The 20,390-nt window shown below is 45.7% G+C and overlaps 1 protein-coding gene across 8 annotated transcripts in view; it reads left to right on the plus strand.

Annotated features, from left to right (window-relative positions):
• USH2A (usherin) overlaps positions 1–20,390 on the plus strand; it is a 739,769-nt gene that overhangs the window by 212,223 nt on the left and 507,156 nt on the right. For all 8 annotated transcript variants that reach the window (XM_083175163.1, XM_083175160.1, XM_083175162.1 and 5 more), the window contains exons 17-19: positions 742–996; positions 3,340–3,512; positions 5,776–5,920. In XM_083175163.1, the coding sequence (XP_083031289.1) occupies positions 742–996; positions 3,340–3,512; positions 5,776–5,920 (573 nt within the window). The remainder of the gene's footprint in view (positions 1–741; positions 997–3,339; positions 3,513–5,775; positions 5,921–20,390) is intronic.

Below are 20,390 nucleotides of genomic sequence, written 5' to 3' on the forward strand. Positions count from 1 at the left end.
GTTGGGTAACTATTGCCTGATAGGTGGCCGAGGTTGGGTAACTAGTGCCTGATAGGTGGCCGTGGTTGGGTAACTAGTGCCTGATAGGTGGCCATGGTTGGGAAACTAGTGCCCGATAGATGGCCATGGTTGGATTACTAGTGCCCGATAGGTGGCCATGGTTGGGTAACCAATGCCTGATAGGTGGCCGTGGTTGGGTAACTAGTGTCTGATAGGTGGCCGTGGTTGGGTAACTAGTGCCTGATAGGTGGCCGTGGTTGGGTAACTAGTGCCTGATAGGTGGCCGTGGTTCGGTAACTAGTGCCTGATAGGTGGCCGTGGTTGGGTAACTAGTGCCTGATAGGTGGCTGTGGTTGGGTTACTAGTGCCTGATAGGTGGCCGTGGTTGGGTAACTATTGCCTGATAGGTGGCCGAGGTTGGGTAACTAGTGCCTGATAGGTGGCCATGGTTGGGTAACTAGTGCCTGATAGGTGGCCGTGGTTGGGTAACTAGTGCCTGATAGGTGGCTGTGGTTGGGTTACTAGTGCCTGATAGGTGTCCGTGGTTGGGTAACTATTGCCTGATAGGTGGCCGAGGTTGGGTAACTAGTGCCTGATAGGTGCCATGGTTGGGTAACTAGTGCCTGATAGGTGGCTGTGGTTGGGTAACTAGTGCCTGATAGGTGGCCGTGGTTTGTACAGTAGGACATCAGCGCCTGTTCCACCAGGTAATAAATACTTTTTAAATGATTTTATTTTTAGGCGTCATTATAAGACACGAACTGTACATGAGAAGTTTCCTCCAGACAACTGAACGTCGGGTCTTCCAAGCCAGCGGATGGCTCAACCCACAGCCCGTTGTAGAGTCTGCAAATGAAAATGCGCTGAAGCCACCGGTCACCAGCGCAATTATCACTAATCTGGAGCCGAACACAGAGTATGAGATTTGTGTTGTGTCCACAAATATGGCTGGCAGTGTTGCTTCCGAATGGGTCACATATAAGACCGCAGAATCTGGTGAGAAGTTCTTCATATTCATTTGTGGGTTGATTTTTATTTATTTATGTAATGTTTTTAGTTTTTAAAAATTCCCGTCATCTATTGGCCTAACTTTTTTGGAGAAGAAAATGGGACCCAGCGAGCACTGACACTCGCAAGGGGGGAGTCCGCCTCCAGAACGGAGGAGAAAAGTCTGAATGTGTGTGTGTGTGTGTGCGAAGGCGTGGGCAGATTGGGAGTTTAGTGACCCTGGAGAAAATGCCAAAATGTGGCCCCTTTTACGCCCACATCGCCGGCCTGCCACCTTCTACACCTGAACAGACTCATACCAACTTGCCCCCTACCCCCTAACACACTCACACCACCAGTGTAACCACTCCTGGCATCTCTGCCCACCGGGAATTTTCCCTTCGGTTTCTGTTGCCAATTCACCCGTGTGTGCGTTCATGCCCTTATTTGCTGTTTCTTGTTCGATGCCTATAAATTGTACCACATTGTGAGGATAGAGGTCTAATACCCCTTTCACACACACAGCTTATAACCCAGGTCGGATTCAATGTCACCAAACAGCCCAGTACTTAACCAGTAGTGGGGTTTATTGAGCAGTAGAAAGTTTGCGCAGCCGTACTCACTATTGCATGCACTCAGTGTCATGGATGATGGAACGCAGCTTCAGTGGAATATCCTGAGCACTAGCTGGCGGTGCATATACTGTACAAGTGGTAGTAGCTAGGCTCAGGCTGTTGCAGGGTTTCTGGAAGCTGAGATGGGCAAAGATACGTTCCACTCTCGGTATAACACTGCAACAAGATGGCGATGGTTCTTGGTGTGGTTCTCCCCATATATCAAAAGGAATGACTATTGCTTAAATAACAGAGACAAATCTGAACTTAAGAGTTATTCTGGTTCACTCCATCTGGCAGATTCCTTCTCAAATGAACCAAACCATGTGCACTGCAGGTGGGGCAGATGTAACATGTGCAGAGAGAATTAGATTTGGGCGGGGTTTTACTTCAAAGTGAGATCTATATTGCAGTGTAAAAATAATGCAGTCAGTATTTACCCAGCACAGAAACAAAATAACTCACCCAAATATAACACACTTTGCACATGTTACATCTGGCCCCACCTGCATTGCACATGGTTTTGTCCATCTAAGAAGGAATTTGCCAGAAGGAGTGAACCAGAATAACCCCCTCAGGGTCTAATTCTGTTTTAGTTGCATCAGGCTGCTCCCCAATTGCTTCCCTGTGATGCAACATTTTGCAGACACATTGCTAAAGGCAGGCCATTTTTCAGGTTGCTGTTGCGTGTGACTGTCACGCAGCCCTCCCCCCGAGTGGTCTGTACACGCCTGCATTGTCCGGACCACTCCCACAATACACTGACCCCGCCACCAGCGGTAGGTTGCCACCACGTTGCCGCTGCCCCATCACTACTTTACTCACAAATATTGGTTTTCCCTCTGATCGCAGCGCAGAGTGGCCGTGATGAGGAGGAGGCCGCTGCTGATGTCGGCCCTCCCGATGGCCAGACAACACCTATCCTGCCTCCCACAAACTATTGCCTGCTGTCAATCACCTTGTTAATGGTCAGCGCACCGCGTTCATGCGTGGTAGTTTGGTAATTGCTCAGGTTGCGAATTCGCAGCCCAACGATCGGCACTGAATCAGTCCCTTAGTAATGTTGCTGGTTTCCATAAATTGCCTACAGTCACAGAAATATTAGTGCAGGACACAATATGGCTGCCTCCATGGGTTCGCAGGTGACAGGTCCCCTTTAAATTGGATTATCCATGGGTCCAACCACATTCAGGGGTACATGTATGAAGCCGTGATAATAGAGGAGAAGGGATAAAGTTCCTGGTACTTTATCACCGGACAGTCAGCTCCTAACTGTCCCTTTTTAAACCCGGCCTGTAACTTAGCAGACAGCAGCTGATTGTCCGGTGATAAAGTACCAGGCACTTTATCACTTCTCTGTTATCACTGCCTCATACATCTACCCCACAGTCACCTGTTAGTGGTGACGGCCGTAGTGGTTAGCATTACTGTCTCACAGAGCTGAGGTTTTGCTTTCAATTCCCTCTGAAGTGGTTAATGTGTGGAGTTTGTATATTCTCCCTGTAATTGCGTGGGTTTCCTCTGGGTGCTCCAGTATACCAAATCTACTGGTATATTGGTCCCAAACGAAATGTGAGTGTACTGTATGTGACAGATCTGAACAGGCAAATATTCTCTGTGAAGTGAATCAATAATAATAAATTAAATATTTGCATGAAAATTCTCTTATAGCCCCACTCCCCCGACCTCTTTATATTTATCCCATTAGAATGTTAACAGGATCTGTTTGTATTCTCAGTGCCCACCTTCATGCCGCCCCCATCGGTGCTTCCTCTGTCCCCGCATTCTCTGAACGTCTCCTGGGAGCGACCGTCCAACAACGCGGAGCAAGGAGAGATTACCGGTTATACTGTCAATATGGTATCTGGGGGTCAGCCGGAGGCGCCCCGCGCAGGAGGAGCTTCCCCTGTGGTATGGTCACACCAGTAACATTGTCACATTTATATATGTAAGGTCATTTTAAACCATGAATTATGTCATCATGATGCGCCTTTGTTTGAGTCGCCACTCCCCGAGACATCCCGCTAACGTTGCCTCTCACTCACTTTGCGAATAAATTCTCACTGTAACCGCTGATGCGAGACACTGTGACTGTCATAAAAAAAATCCTACTCTGAGTCCATCTCTGAATGAGGCCCAGTATGCAATAATGAAACCATCCATCTGGCCTCGGCAGCAATGACAAATGTGCGCCAATATCTTTGGGAGCTGGTCCATGTAACACTAGGGGAAGAACGCAACAAGACACAAGTCTGGACAGAGCTCCGGTTCCCCGTCATCCCCGCAGCGACCATATCATAATTATCCTTTATGTGCTTCGGATATTTCCCTGGTTTAGTTTTATATATTATTTGCAACATAAAATTTCTCTTTTTTTTTTTATGACAAACACAACATGTAGCAATTGTCGCTTCTATGTCTGTAATCAGAGCCCTCCTGCTGTGCCACGGTCAAGGTAATATGGTATACAGAGCATATGGCGTATTCAGCCCTCCTGCTGTGCCGCGGTCATGGTAGTACGGTATACAGAGCATATGGCGTATTCAGCCCTCCTGCTGTGCCGCGGTCATGGTAGTACGGCATACAGAGCATATGGCGTATTCAGCCCTCCTGCTGTGCCGCGGTCATGGTAATACGGTATGCAGAGCATATGGCGCATTCAGCCCTCCTGCTGTGCTGCGGTCAAGGTAATACGGTATGCAGAGCATATGGCGCATTCAGCCCTCCTGCTGTGCCGCGGCCATGGTAATACGGTATGCAGAGCATATGGCGTATTCAGCCCTCCTGCTGTGCCGCGGCCATGGTAATACGGTATGCAGAGCATATGGCGCATTCAGCCCTCCTGCTGTGCCGCGGTCATGGTAACACGGTATGCAGAGCATATGGCGTATTCAGCCCTCCTGCTGTGCCGCGGCCATGGTAATACGGTATGCAGAGCATATGGCATATTCAGCCCTCCTGCTGTGCCGCGGTCATGGTAATACGGTATACAGAGCATATGGCGTATTCAGCCCTCCTGCTGTGCCGCGGCCATGGTAATACGGTATACAGAGCATATGGCGTATTCAGCCCTCCTGCTGTGCCGCGGTCATGGTAATACGGTATACAGAGCATATGGCGTATTCAGCCCTCCTGCTGTGCCGCTGTCATGGTAATACGGTATACAGAGCATATGGCGTATTCAGCCCTCCTGCTGTGCCGCGGTCATGGTAATACGGTATACAGAGCATATGGCGTATTCAGCCCTCCTGCTGTGCCGCAGCCATGGTAATACGGTATACAGAGCATATGGCGTATTCAGCCCTCCTGTTGTGCCGCGGTCATGGTAATACGGTATACAGAGCATATGTGTATTCAGCCCTCCTGCTGTTCCGCGGTCATGGTAATACGGTATACAGAGCATATGGCATATTCAGCCCTCCTGCTGTGCCGTGGTCATGGTAATACGGTATACAGAGCATACTGTATGGTGTATTCAGCCCTCCTGCTATGCCATGGTCATGGTAATACGGTATACAGAGCATATGGTGTATTCAGCCCTCCTGCTGTGCCGCGGTCATGGTAATACGGTATACAGAGCATATGTGTATTCAGCCCTCCTGCTATGCCGCGGTCATGGTAATACGGTATACAGAGCATATGTGTATTCAGCCCTTCTGCTGTGCCGCGGTCATGGTAATACGGTATACAGAGCATATGGCATATTCAGCCCTCCTGCTGTGCCGTGGTCATGGTAATACGGTATACAGAGCATATGGTGTATTCAGCCCTCCTGCTGTGCCGTGGTCATGGTAATACGGTATACAGAGCATATGGTGTATTCAGCCCTTCTGCTCTGCCGCGGTCATGGTAATACGGTATACAGAGCATATGGCGTATTCAGCCCTCCTGCTATGCCATGGTCATGGTAATACGGTATACAGAGCATATGGTGTATTCAGCCCTCCTGCTGTGCCGCGGTCATGGTAATACAGGATACAGAGCATATGGTGTATTCAGCCCTCCTGCTGTGCCACGGTCATGGTAATACGGTATACAGAGCATACTGTATGGTGTATTCAGCCCTCCTGCTGTGCCGCGGTCATGGTAATACGGTATACAGAGCATATGGTGTATTCAGCCCTCGTCGCCGTGACCCTGATCTGCTTAGTAATGAACGATTCTATCCCCCCAGGTGATCTACGTAGCTGAGAGTCAGGAACTATTCTATGAAGTGACCGGGCTAGAACCCTACCGCGATTATACCTTTACTATAACCCTCTGTAACACGGTCGGGTGTGTGACCAGTGACGCTGCACACGGAATAACTTTAGCTTCAGGTAAGTGGCTTTTATAATCCGTCCACCACTCCTATATATAGGATATTGGTATCTGATGTGTGCTGCTCACACAACGGCCCCATAGAAACGAGCCGTCATATACTTACCTATGGGGGTAAATATGTGACACAGTCATAATAACGCTTCTGACAATATGTGACAAGGAAGAACACAGAAATCAGAGGTGACACCACCACCATTGGCAGCTATGCCGACACAGAATTATCAAACTTACTAGGTGAGTATGTAAGGACTGCGGAGGAGAGAACTCATGCTCAACCTTGACATATACTGTATATATCTAAAACATGGGAGTACCTGAGTCATGGGAGTACCTGAGTCATGGGAGTACCTGAGGCATGGGAGAACCTGAGGCCTGGGAGAACCAGAGGCCTGGGAGAACCAGAGGCATGGGAGTACCTGAGGCATGGGAGTACCTGAGGCATGGGAGTACTTGAGGCATGGGAGTACCTGAGGCATGGGATTACCAGAGGCATGGGATTACCAGAGGCATGGGATTACCAGAGGCATGGGAGTACCTGATGCATGGGAGTACCTGAGGCATGGGAGTACCTGAGGCATGGGAGTACCTGAGGGCTAAGGTATGGGAGAAGCAGAGGCATGGGAGTACCTGAGGCATGGGAGTACCTGACGCATGGGATTACCAGAGGCATGGGATTACCAGAGGCATGGGATTACCAGAGGCCTGGGAGAACCAGAGGCCTGGGAGAACCAGAGGCATGGGAGAACCAGAGGCATGGGAGTACCTGAGGCATGGGAGTACCTGAGGGCTGAGGTATGGGAGAAGCAGAGGCATGGGAGTACCAGAGGCTGGGAGTACCTGAGGCATGGGAGTACCTGAGGCATGGGATTACCAGAGGCATGGGATTACCAGAGGCATGGGATTACCAGAGGCATGGGAGTACCTGATGCATGGGAGTACCTGATGCATGGGAGTACCTGAGGCATGGGAGTACCTGAGGCATGGGAGTACCAGAGGCATGGGAGTACCAGAGGCATGGGAGTACCAGAGGCATGGGAGTACCAGAGGCATGGGAGTACCAGAGGCATGGGATTACCAGAGGCATGGGATTACTAGAGGCATGGGAGGACCTGAGGCCTGGGAGAACCAGAGGCATGGGAGAATGAGAGGCATGGTAGTACCTGTGGTTTGGGAGTAACTGAGTATAGGAGTACCTGAGGCCTGGAAGTACTGTACCTGAGGCCTGGGAGTACCTGAGACCTGGGAGTACCTGAGATAGGAAAGTACCTCAGAATGGGAGTACCTGCGGCATGGGAGAACCAGAGGCATGGGAGAACGAGAGGCATGGGAGTACCTGTGGCTTGGGAGTAACTGAGTATAGGAGTACCTGAGGCCTGGAAGTACTGTACCTGAGGCCTGGAAGTACTGTACCTGAGGCCTTGGAGTACCTGAGGCCTGGGAGTACCTGAGATAGGAGAGTACCTCAGAATGGGAGTACCTGAGACCTGGGAGTACCTGAGGCCTGGGAGTACCTGAGGCCTGGGAGTACCTGAGGCATGGGAGTACCTGAGTCCTGGGAGTACCTGAGATAGGAGAGTACCTCCGAATGGGAGTACCTGAGACATGGGAGTACTTGTGGCATGGGAGTACCTGAGGCATGGGATTTCCTAGGACACGGGAGTACCTGAGAATGGAGTACCTCTGATGCTGTAATTTCTTATCAGCCATTTACGCTTGTAATGTTTATTAGCACAAATAATTGGGCGTGCTAGTCAGTGAGTACGTAACCATGTGGTGCCTCGTCTCCCTCTCTGACGTATTATGCAGCATTACTATACATTATCATGGTGGCTTCTGCCAGAGGAGCAGCGTACGCCGGCCGCACACTTTTCCTTCAGGGAAGCCATGTTCTCTGTATCCTCTTCTTTATGGCAATTAAGAACACAGATGCTAATCTGAGGAAGATTCCCCAGCAGCACCTGGCTCCCTGGCAGACTCCTCAGCAGCTGTATCGGTTGCCTGAGAGTCGCCTCTGGGTCTTGGGGGGTACGGCTGCTGACGGGCTGTCTCATCTGTCCTGCAACCTGCACCGTGATGGAGATCTGGATTCTGGACTTGATGCTAAGTAGATTGTGCGTTCTTGTCGGATTGCGCTCAGGATGTCATGTTAATAACTCTCGCTGCCTGCATGCAGTCTGCCGATGTTATATTCCATTAGGTTACCCGCAGCGGCCTAGTCCCAGCTAAGCCTGGATCTGCAGCAATCACATCACTGGTAACACATGGGCACCGTGCACCAACATTACATTGTATAGCGGGTACTGGATAGGGACACGTCCTCTACATTATTATCTCATTAAAGACCAATGATGTTGTGTAACCCATAGCAACCAGTCAGACTTTACCGTGCTGTCGGTGGGGGGGGGGTTTGTACATGCAGCATCGCTAGAAACTAACAGCAGCAGATATCTCCAAACACAACGCAACCCCCAGAGGTTTTAGGGGGGCGCTATGGGGTCGCATTTACAAATTAAGCCAGTCTTTGTGGCATATGGGAAACAGATTACACAAAGTACCGGAAACCACTGTCGGGATTTGTGCATCTGCGCCTTATACAGAGGAGTCCTAGTATTACACATGGGATGTTGCTATAGGCAACCAATTAGAATCTACTTCTTATTTATTTAGAACCTTCTAGAAGTTAATAGATAGAATCTGATTAGTTGCCCATAGCAACATCCCATCCTATTTAGTGAATAAGCCCCTTAGTATCTGTGATGGTGGACAGCGGGCATTGCATCCGAAATACGGAGCAGACAAATACACCTAGGGCCGGCTAATGTCAGGACGTGACAGAGGCGCCCCTGGAACCATCGCCAAGTCATACACAACTGCGTACAAATCCGCAGCCATTATACAGACCGGACACAGCAGCAGCGACGCAGGCGCCATGTTTTTGCATGTACGAGCTCCTAACTGACAGCGGATACACGCCCCTAAAACAGGGATGACGCGCCTGCGTGTTTCCAATCACTCCCCATTACCACCTCCAAGCCGTCACTGACAACGGCCGATCCCTTCTCCATGAAATCCTCATTGCAGGCGGGATTGCGGAAGCACCTTGACTCATGCGCATTGCGAACGCAGTCTACCGATAATAGCTCCGCTGCGCGAACATCGCCCATCGCATACAAACGTGCATTAAGCCCTTCGCTTTGTGAATCACTGAGAAATGGCGCAGAGCAGGAAACATTTAGTAGGGTACATATTGCGCCCTCCGTGCCTGAAATCAGCTGCGAAGCGCGTCGGAGGATGAAAGAATCACACACAAGTGCGGATGCAGGGCCTGAATCCGGTGAAAGGTCAGCAGTGTCTAGATATGTCGACATAGAATAGATAGACAAAAGGTCAACATTCAATAGATTGACATTGGCAAAATGTTGACACAAGTAAAAGGTCAACATGAGTTTTTCACAATTTTTTTTTACTTTGGGGGGGGGGGGGGGCTTTTTGATACTTTACCATCCACATGGACTACAATTGGGAACGGGAAAGTGTTCAAGGTAAACGGTAAAAACGGTAAAGTGTGCCGCAGCAGCAGAGCATGGCACCAGGACCGCAGCATGTACGAGAACTCACCACACTACTTGGGTGTCCATGTTGACTGGTTGTCGACATATACACCATAAACCTGTGAAATATACTCATGCCAATCATTTTTCATGTGCCAACCTTTTCATTTTGACCTTTTGACCCCATTGACATATTGCATGTCGACCTTTGACTGTCTAACTAGACACAGTAGACCAGGCATGTCCAACGTTGGCCCTCCAGATGTTTTGAAACTACACATCCCAGCATGCTTTGCCACAGTTTTGCTATTAGAGAATGCTAAAACTATTGCAAAGCATGCTGGGATGTGTAGTTTCAAAACATCTGGAGGGCCAACGTTGGACATGCCTGCAGTAGACCTTTCAATCCACACCCCACAAATACTTTGCATTCCTGGATCTGGCCCACAGACAGGGGTGACACAGCCAGAATAGGCAGAACCCATTATTTTAGGGGAGAGGTTCTGTATTAGGGTACCGAGCGGGTGCTTAGAACATTTTTGATTCACCTTTTGACAGGAACATTTGAGTCCCTCTGACACCCCCACCGGGCTAATGACAAATGTGAATCACAAAGACGAGGATAATAACTGCTGTCCTGCTGCAGCCACAACCCGCTGCCATTCCCACAATGCACCGCTCCCTCGCACCAGCCTCGGCGCACCCTCCGCCTGAGCATATTTTCTTGTTTCTCTGTTTACTTTCTGAAGAGTAACTTAAATTACTCATAAATATGGTGTTGAAATTCCCCGGCCCTTAATCTGCGGTTACATTGTATTTCTCTTGATTAAAAGCTTTTGGTTTAAAGCGATGCGTTTTAATTACCTAATGATATAAGTCAGTTCTCGGGAAATAACCGTGCATTTAGGAGTTCATTTGCAATATAACTGAAAAATTCATTGCAAGGCAGTAAAACAATTTACTGTTAATTACAAGGAGAAGAATTTGCTGCAGCATGCTCCCAGCTTGCCATGAATCACGCGGCTCTCCCAGAGATTTATAACGGATGTGTAAGTGGGATGAATTAGCAGGGTTTAATAACAGACGCACAAATCATGCAGACTTCAAGGAGCATTAATTGATATACTAGAATGTGACGGGCATGAATCACTCAGCCATTCAGCAGCGATGTAACATATGCTCACCTCAATATGTTGCCTCGTACATCGCTTGGTGACTCGTTGGTGCACCCATATGGCACAAGCCATGGATTATCTTTTTTGTAGGTTCTTCTGATTTGCGTTTTTTCTGACACAAGTTGACAAACCTGATGGGAGATGTGTTTATGGGGGGATGTCGGAGCAGAGCTGGACTTGGGAAATCTGTGTGACTCGGCCATAAATAGGATGAATCCTCCCAAAGACCGCGGCGCTGAGTGTGGCCTTAGCGCCTCAAAGGCCTGGTACCAATTGTGGCATATTTTCCTAGGTTTGATTGCGTACAGGAGCACAGTTGCGGTATCTGAGATACACATAGACACAGGTAGTGGAAGCGGCCACGTGTGACATCTGTGTAGCCACAAGACTGAAAATGGAATTCAGAAGAACAGATTGATGGTCAGCACCAGATAAAATCCTGCAGAGGCCAAAAGGCAGACACAATATTGGGAAACACCCCCCCCCCCCCTGTTATTAAACAAATCATGATCGGCGCCCTCTGGTGGACACCCCCACACGGTGCCCGCCATACCCCTGTTCTCCTGGAACACACCCTAACCCTGCAAATCATCTCCTAATACATTAGTAATTATACAACAGTCTACGAAATTGGACTATTTTAATGGGTTTGCCTTGTAAGTGATTGCTCATTAAAAAAACATCCGATATCCCGCACTGCCGCCGAACTCGGGCGGAATCACATCCCGCCCCAGATGTCTATGGTTTGTGTACAGTAACCTGGTAACGGGTACATTACAGTAATACAGTATTTTTTCTAGAGTCTTCAATGTAACTCTTAGTTTCTGTGAGATGATTATTGTTTTCTATCATTTGGCTACAATCTAATAAAGCTGGATTGTCATTTTTTTTTCAAGTTCAAATCAAACTATTTTTTATCCATTGACGCGTGGCCCCAAAAAGGATGCGGGGCCCATGGGCTGGTGCCTACTCTGTCTATTTGGTAATCTGACATTGCGTCTGAAAAATGTCTGACAACCCTTGTCCCTCCCATTCAGGAGAACAGACTTCTGGGACATGTAGCTGTAGCATATTACAGGATTACTTGTATTTATTATTGTTATTATTATTATTATTATTATTATTATTATTATAATTATTAAATGCTGAAAGTTATTATTTTACACAGCAATTTAAAAGTAATTAAGAAGACAAAGTTTGTAAAAGAAAAGTCTAGCCATCTAGCATGTATTGTAAATGGTTTCTCCACCTCTTCTATATCCTGTAGTGTCTTCTGGAAACCATACACAGAAGTGGTAGTGAAACGCGTCAGTTGGAGGCTGATCACTTATTATCACAACTTCATAAAATTACTGAGCAGCTAGAGTCAGCTAGGATATACTGTATCCTGTAATAAGGATTTCCCGGTAGAACCATGCTGGGTTATTCTGTCAGTCTAACATTATTTACTTTAATACAGAATGTTCTAGAATATGAATCTGATTTTTTTGTACATCCCATGTGTGACTGTTCGATCTTTCTATAAGGACACTTTGCGTTTGTACTGTTTATTATCACTCGGTAATTGGGATTTCTTCAACTCTTACAGGAATTTACTTAAGTGTGTGACTTGTTTGGGGATTATTATCCTCTAATTGAGCATTATAATGTTATTGATCAAACTATTTATTAATAATTGTATTGGTCAGTGCCACAAGACTTTCTTTTCCCAATAGAACACAGAATGTGCAGATATCTGGTTTGTTGAACAATACCATCACAACTTAACATAACACTTGTGTAGATTGTGTAAAACCATTATTCCTGGTACAACAGAACACACACACACACACAAACACACACACACTCTTTTGCTGTGTATTAATTATTCCCTATACTATAGACATATTATACATGTACATTTTTTTTTAATACATTGCTTTAATAATTATAAATTAAATAAAAGTCAAATATATAAAATTATAAATAAAAGTTATTTTGAATCCAAGTAAATTGTAAAATCTTTCAAATGTAAGATTTTCTTGGTTTTGTAAATAACCATTTTGGTCAAAATAATATTTGGAAAGACGACGTATAGAGGCACAACAACATTTTCTAAATGTAAATATTAATATAGTAATCCTATTTAAACAGATTTTTAATACTAATATATCTGGCTTAATTTATGCAGATACTTATACTTAATCATCTGATCAACAAATTCAAGGTATAAAAACAGTTAAATATAAAAAAAAAAACATTAAGAAATTCTGCATTACTTTAGATCATTTTATTTGCCTACCTCCCAATTTTTTTTTTTTTATAGATGGGGGTTCTCATGCCCTTTGTCATGTCACATTTTCCAGGCTTTAGGTCCGGTTAGTGATTTATGGGGGTACCCTATACCATTTAAAAAAGAATAATAATTGTGAATATTTGCATTCATAAAAAGCTACACCCATGCTTGCCAGGGGCAGGTTATTTATATGGGGTGCTGTTTATGGTGGTATTGAACTTGGGGTACCTGGGGTTCAGAGTGAATCTGGGCTGTGCACTGATCACGTTTAATTAAAACAAACATTTGTTGTCTACTTGTACGAATAAAGTTGGTTAGCTTTTGTGTCGCAGACTGATTCTATAACCGGCCAATTGCTGCAGCCCAGAGTAATCCCAGGAATCATATCACTTGGAAGACACGCTCAGTTTTTTTTTTTTTGGGTGGTGCAGTTTTAAATGTTAACCTGGGCGCCGTACCCCCTAGATACGCCTCTGTATCCCAGATACTCCTTGTCCCAAGCATCTTGGATAAGGGAGACTCAACCATCATCCGACCGAGAGCTGGCAAATTAGCCGTATTGTTTGAATGGAGCCTTTTTCTGATGATAGTGTGAAGCGAATGCAGCAGTGAGGACGGAGTCCCGCGGTCATGTGACTCATAACAATCATCATAGTGATATACTGTATGTACAAGCAAATGTGCACAACAGAGGCATCGCTCCCAACGGAAAGATGAAAAAATTCTAGACGGCTAAAATTGTCTGGCACTGAGCTAATTACACGAGCGTCTGTACGAACGCTATTATCAAAGCTTCCATTGTTAGAAATTCATTCTTAATACAATATCAGCAGGGGCAGCACCTCGCGCACAACCATTTGGGGAATTTCATGCAGAAGAAAAAGCTGTGATCCCAGCTATTGCAATAAGCCCAGTTAAAGAACAGACTTTAGAGGGGAAGAACACTGAATCCTGGGGTGGAAAGCCTGCCAGAATTTAATGTCGACAATTAAAATTTATTTTGATTCTTACCTAGTGTTTATGGCTGTTTGTATACACAACAGACCTTACTAATACAGAGATGCACTATTAGATGGAATCGCCATCTGCTCGGAGGGAGAAGTTGGCATCTGCCTCGGATTCTAAAACTAAAATGATATTATTTCAACAAAACAAAATTAACAGATTTTTTGTTTGCTTACCAACCTCATTTGGTGCCTATGATGAAATGGCTTACTGGTGGAATACCCAATGACCTCTGCAATGCTTATGTTCTGAAACTGTGACTTAAATCAGCTGTATGCTGCCATCTGTCCCTACGTGCGCGGTTATCTGCTGCACAATGCCATATTGAGTCTGTCTGTCTGTCTGATATAGTGACCCGGCCACATTGTCTACAGAGAGCCCCCAAATCCCCCCCCCGGCGGTAAATCTACAATATGTATTGAAATCATTTTGTAGAGAATAAGATGACAATCAGGATTCAGGTTTGCAAAAAAGTATTTGCCTTTTGGATACAGTAACGCCAGATGTGATTTTAGTATTTTATTATACGATGCAAAAGAATTTCTAGCGTGTCAATAATTTGGGGTCCATCGAATTGCTTCTCTCATGGACCACGTGACTTTAGCTACCTTTCCCTGATATTTGCCCCTCTTCAGGTTGCAATATAGAGAGGCGGAGGAAACTCTGGGGTCTGTTTTGTGGCCAGCATCACCTGTGTATGTACTAATGATGTATATAATTGTGTTAGTGAAAGAGGATCTAGAGGATATGTGATCCTGGTGTTTAAAGCTATTAACCATACTGCACCAGCTTATATCTCTGCACTTATCACAAAATATCTCTCATCTCGACCACTCCGCTCTGCATAAGATCTGCGTCTCTCTTCTGCACGGATCATTAGCTCCCATTCACTATTACAGGACTTTCATCGGGCTGCTCCCATCCTATGGAATGCCCTTCCACGCACCATAAGACTCTCCACTAGCCTCCAAACTTTCAAGCGTTCCCTGAAAACTCACCTCTTCAGGCAAGCCTATCATATTTATATAACGCACACATAACCCTCTGAGGCACTTATGTATTATATAGCTTCCCTTCTGGACTTGTAACTTGGGGGGACTGCTATACTATTACTGGTGCCTGTCCTTGTGTCTCCCTCCTATGTCCCTATAGATTGTAAGCTTGCAGCAGGGCCCTCTTACCTCCAAGTCTGTCTGTTGTTACCCAGTTTGTATTATCACTGTCTACTATTGTAAAGCCCAATGGAATATAAGACGCTGTGACGGAATCTGCCGCGCTATATAAGACACTGTAACGCAATCTGCTGCGCTATATAAGACGCTGTAACGAAATCTGCTGCGCTATATAAGACACTGTAACGGAATCTGCTGCACTATATAACACACTGTAACGGAATCTGCTGCGCTATATAAGACACTGTACCGGAATCTGCTGCGCTATATAAGACGATGTAACGGAGTCTGCTGCGCTATATAAGACACTGTAACGGAATCTGCTGCACTATATTAGACACTGTAACATAATCTGCTGCGCTGTATAAGACACTGTAACGGAATCTGCTGCGCTATATAAGACACTAACGGAATCTGGTGCGCTATATAAGACAATGTAACGGAGTCTGCTGCGCTATATAAGACACTGTAACGGAATCTGGTGCGCTATTTTAGACACTGTAACGGAATCTGCTGCGCTATATAAGACACTGTAACGGAATCTGTTGCGCTATATAAGACACTGTAACGGAATCTGCTGCGCTATATAAGACACTGTAACGGAATCTGCTGCGCTATATAAGACACTGTAACGGAATCTGCTGCGCTATATAAGACAGTGTAATAGAATCTGCTGCGCTATATAAGACACTGTAACGGAATCTGCTGCGCTATATAACACACTGTAACGGAATCTGCTGCGCTATATAACACACTGTAACGGAATCTGCTGCTCTATATAAGACACTGTAACTGAATCTGCTGCGCTATATAAGACACTGTAACGGAATCTGCTGCGCTATATAAGACACTGTAACGGAATCTGCTGCGCTATATAAGACGCTGTAACGGAATCTGCTGCGCTATATAAGATGCTGTAACGGAATCAGCTGCACTATATAAGACGCTGTAACGGAATCTGCTGCGCTATATAAGACACTGTAACGGAATCTGCTGCGCTATATAAGACACTGTAACAGAATCTGCTGCGATATATAAGACGATGTAACGGAGTCTGCTGCGCTATATAAGACACTGTAACGGAATCTGGTGCGCTATATTAGACACTGTAACGGAATCTGCTGCGCTGTATAAGACACTGTAATGAAATCTGCTGCGCTATATAAGACACTGTAACGGAATCTGCTGCGCTATATAAGACACTGTAACGGAATCTGCTGCGCTATATAAGACACTGTAATGGAATCTGCTGTGCTATATAAGACACTGTAACGGAATCTTCTGCGCTATATAAGACAATGTAACGTAGTCTGCTGCGCTATATAAGACACTGCAACGGAATCTGGTGCGCTATATTAGACACTGCAACGGAATCTGCTGCGCTATATAAGACACTGGAGCGGAATCTGTTGCGCTATATAAGACACTGTAACGGAATCTGCTGCGCTATATAAGACACTGTAACGGATTCTGCTGCGCTATATAAGACACTAATGGAATCGGTACTTCTTTACTTTCACGGCGCCAGCATGGCGCCGCGCGTACTTCCGGGTTACGCTCGCCACTAATTAAGTTAAATAAACGGGGTTAACGCCATGCCAACATGGATAGTTCATACCCCCACTATCCATGTTGGCATGGAGTTGATTTTAATTAGCGTGGCGAGCGTAGCGAGCCACCGAGCCCGCAGCGTGGGCGAGCGAAGCGAGCCCCGCAAGGGGACTCTGACGCGCGGCGCCATGCTGGCGCCGTGAAAGTAAAGAAGTACCATGGAATCTGCTGCACTATATAAGACACTGTAACGGAATGTGCTGCACTATATAACACACTGTAACGGAATCTGCTGCGCTATATAAGACACTGTAACAGAATCTGCTGCACTATATAAGACACTGTAATGGAATCTGCTGTGCTATATAATACACTGTAATGGAATCTGCTGCGCTATATAAGACACTGTAACGGAATCTGCTGCGCTATATAAGACACTGTAACGGAATCTGCTGCGCTATATAAGACGCTGTAACGGAATCTGCTGCGCTATATAAGACGCTGTAACGGAATCTGGTGCGCTATATAAGACGCTGTAACGGAATCTGCTGCGCTATAAGACGCTGTAACGTAATATGCTGCGCTATATAAGATGCTGTAACGGAATCTGTTGCGCTATAGAAGACACTGTAACGGAATCTGCTGCGCTATAAGACGCTGTAACGGAATCTGCTGCGCTATATAAGACACTGTAACGGAATCTGCTGCGCTATATAAGACGCTGTAACGGAATCTGCTGCGCTATATAAGACACTGTAACGGAATCTGCCACACTATATAAGACACTGTAACGGAATCTGCTGCACTATATAAGACGCTGTAAGAGAATCTGCTGCGCTATATAATACACTGTAATGGAATCTGCTGCGCTATATAAGACGCTGTAACGGAATCTGCTGCGCTATATAAGACACTGTAACGGAATCTGATGCACTATATAAGACGCTGTAACGAAATCTGCTGCGCTATATAAGACGCTGTAACGGAATCTGATGCACTATATAAGACGCTGTAACGGAATCTGCTGTGCTATATAAGACGCTGTAATGGAATCTGATGCACTATATAAGACGCTGTAACGGAATCTGCTGCGCTATATAAGACGCTGTAACGGAATCTGATGCACTATATAAGACACTGTAACGGAATCTGCTGCGCTATATAAGACACTTAACAGAATCTGCTGTGCTATATAAGACGCTGTAACGGAATCTGCTGCGCTATATAAGACACTGTAACGGAATCTGCTGCACTATATAAGAAACTCAGTTTGTGAGCCTCTAGTTTACGGCTTTGTTGGGCCAATCTCTCTAATGTGGTAAAAAAATAGAGCTTTTATTTAAAAAAAAACTTAATAAATTATACATGTATACAAGATTTATTCGTAAAAAAACATGTTTAAAAATATAAAAATGAACCTGTTGTTGTCATTCCGAGATGGGGCAATGTGGTGACTAGGCACCTCTTTTCTGACAGACGGGATTATTCCAATACTTCTTTAGGGAACTGCTCCACTGCTCGGGCCACTAAGATATAAATAATTCATTAGAAATTTGTGGATTTAAGAGAGTTTTTATCCAAAGTTTAAATCCACTTAACTTTTCCCAAATAATACCTTTTGTTTCCATGCGCTTAAATGTGCTTCTTTTATTTGTATTTATTTTTATGTTTTGTTGGCCTTTACATCCTTACATTACCGGTTACTTCATTACATTGCCGGTTATGTTAGTCCATTGCTGGTTACGTCAGTGAATTGCCGGTTACATTTGTGCATTGCTGGTTACGTCAGTGGATTGCCGGTAACGTCAGTGCATTGATGGTTACATTGGTGCATTGCTGGTTATGTTAGTATATTGCTGATAACGTCATTACATTGTACATTGGTGGTTACGTCAGTGAATTGCATTGCTGGTTACATAACATAGAATATGAATTTGAAGGCAGATAAGAACCACTTGGCCCATGTAGTCTGCCCCTTACATTTGTGCATTGCCAGTTACGTTGGTACATTGTACATTGCCGGTAACGTCAGTGCATTGCTGGTTACGTCAGGACATTGCCGGTTATGTCAGTACATTGCCGGTAACGTCAGTACATTGCCGGTAACGTCAGTACATTGCTGGTAACGTCAGTACATTGTACATTGCCGGTAATGTCAGTGCATTGCTGGTTACGTCAGTACATTGCTGGTAACGTCAGTACATTGCTGGTTACGTCAGTGCATTGCTGGTTACATAAGTACATTGCCGGTAACGTCAGTACATTGCTGGTAACGTCAGTACATTGCTGGTAACATAAGTGTATTGCCGGTAATGTCGGTACATTGCTGGTTACGTCAGTACATTTCCGGTAACATCGGTTCATTGCCGGTAATGTCGGTACATTGCTGGTTACGCCGGTACATTGCCGGTTACGTCAATACATTGCTGGTTAAGTCGGTACATTGCTGTTTATGTCAGTACATTGCTGGTAACGCCAGTACATTGCTGGTTACGTCAGTACATTTCCGGTAACATCGGTTCATTGCCGGTAATGTCGGTACATTGCTGGTTACGCCGGTACATTGCCGGTTACGTCAATACATTGCTGGTTAAGTCGGTACATTGCTGGTTATGTCAATACATTGCTGATAACGTCAGTACATTGCTGGTTACACCGGTACATTGCCGGTTATGTCGGTACATTGCTGGTTATGTCAATACATTGCTGATAACGTCAGTACATTGCTGGTAACGTCAGTACATTGCTGGTTATGTCAATACATTGCTGATAACGTCAGTATATTGCTGGTTACACTGGTACATTGCCGGTTATGTTGGTACATTGCCGGTAACCGGTACATTGCTGGTTATGTCAGTACAATGCCGGTTACGTCGGTTTATTGCTGGTTACGCCAGTCCATTGCTGGTTACGTCAGTACATTGCCGGTTACGTCGGTACATTGCCGGTTACGCCGGTACATTGCCGGTTACGCCGGTACATTGCCGGTAACGTCAGTACATTGCTGGTTACGTCAGTACATTGCCCATTACGTCGGTACATTGCTGGTTACGTCAGTACATTGCCCATTACGTCGGTACATTGCCGGTTACGTCGGTACATTGCCGGTTACGTCTGTACATTGCCGGTTACGTCGGTTCATTGCCGGCTACGCCGGTACATTGCTGGTTACATCGGTGCATTGCCGGTTACGTCTGTACATTTCCGGTTACGTCTGTACATTACCGGTTACGTCAGTACATTGCTGGTTACGTCGGTACCTTGCCGGTTACACCGGTACATTGCTGGTTACACCGGTACATTGTTGGTAACTTCAGTGCATTCATAGCAGGACTGTAATGACCACAGCCCTGTTCTCATTGTGAATGACAGAATGCAGAGAGCACTTACAAGGGGCTTGTTGTGCGGACACAGGCTACCTGCATGGATTGCCGCTCTGAGCAAAGAATAACAACAGAACAGAGAGCGTTCTCGGCCTGTGCCAGGGAAACGTCTGTGTAACATCACTCAGGCAAAGGTGCTACAGTGACACCTTTTGGAATCTAGTCTCAGACCTGGATATTTTCCCATTTCTCTGACAGTACTTCCCGCACAGACTGGTTTTGCTGCACTTGCAGACAGATGCGCGACATCACAGCCAACATTAAGCAGGACGTTGCCGCAAATACTGTATATAATGTACTTGTGTGTATACTCATGAGAAGATATAACATAATGTATAGAGCGCATTAACTGTA

This window comes from Crinia signifera, chromosome 3 (assembly GCF_055691185.1).
Source record: "Crinia signifera chromosome 3, ASM5569118v1, whole genome shotgun sequence".
NCBI classification, from domain to species: domain Eukaryota; kingdom Metazoa; phylum Chordata; class Amphibia; order Anura; family Myobatrachidae; genus Crinia; species Crinia signifera.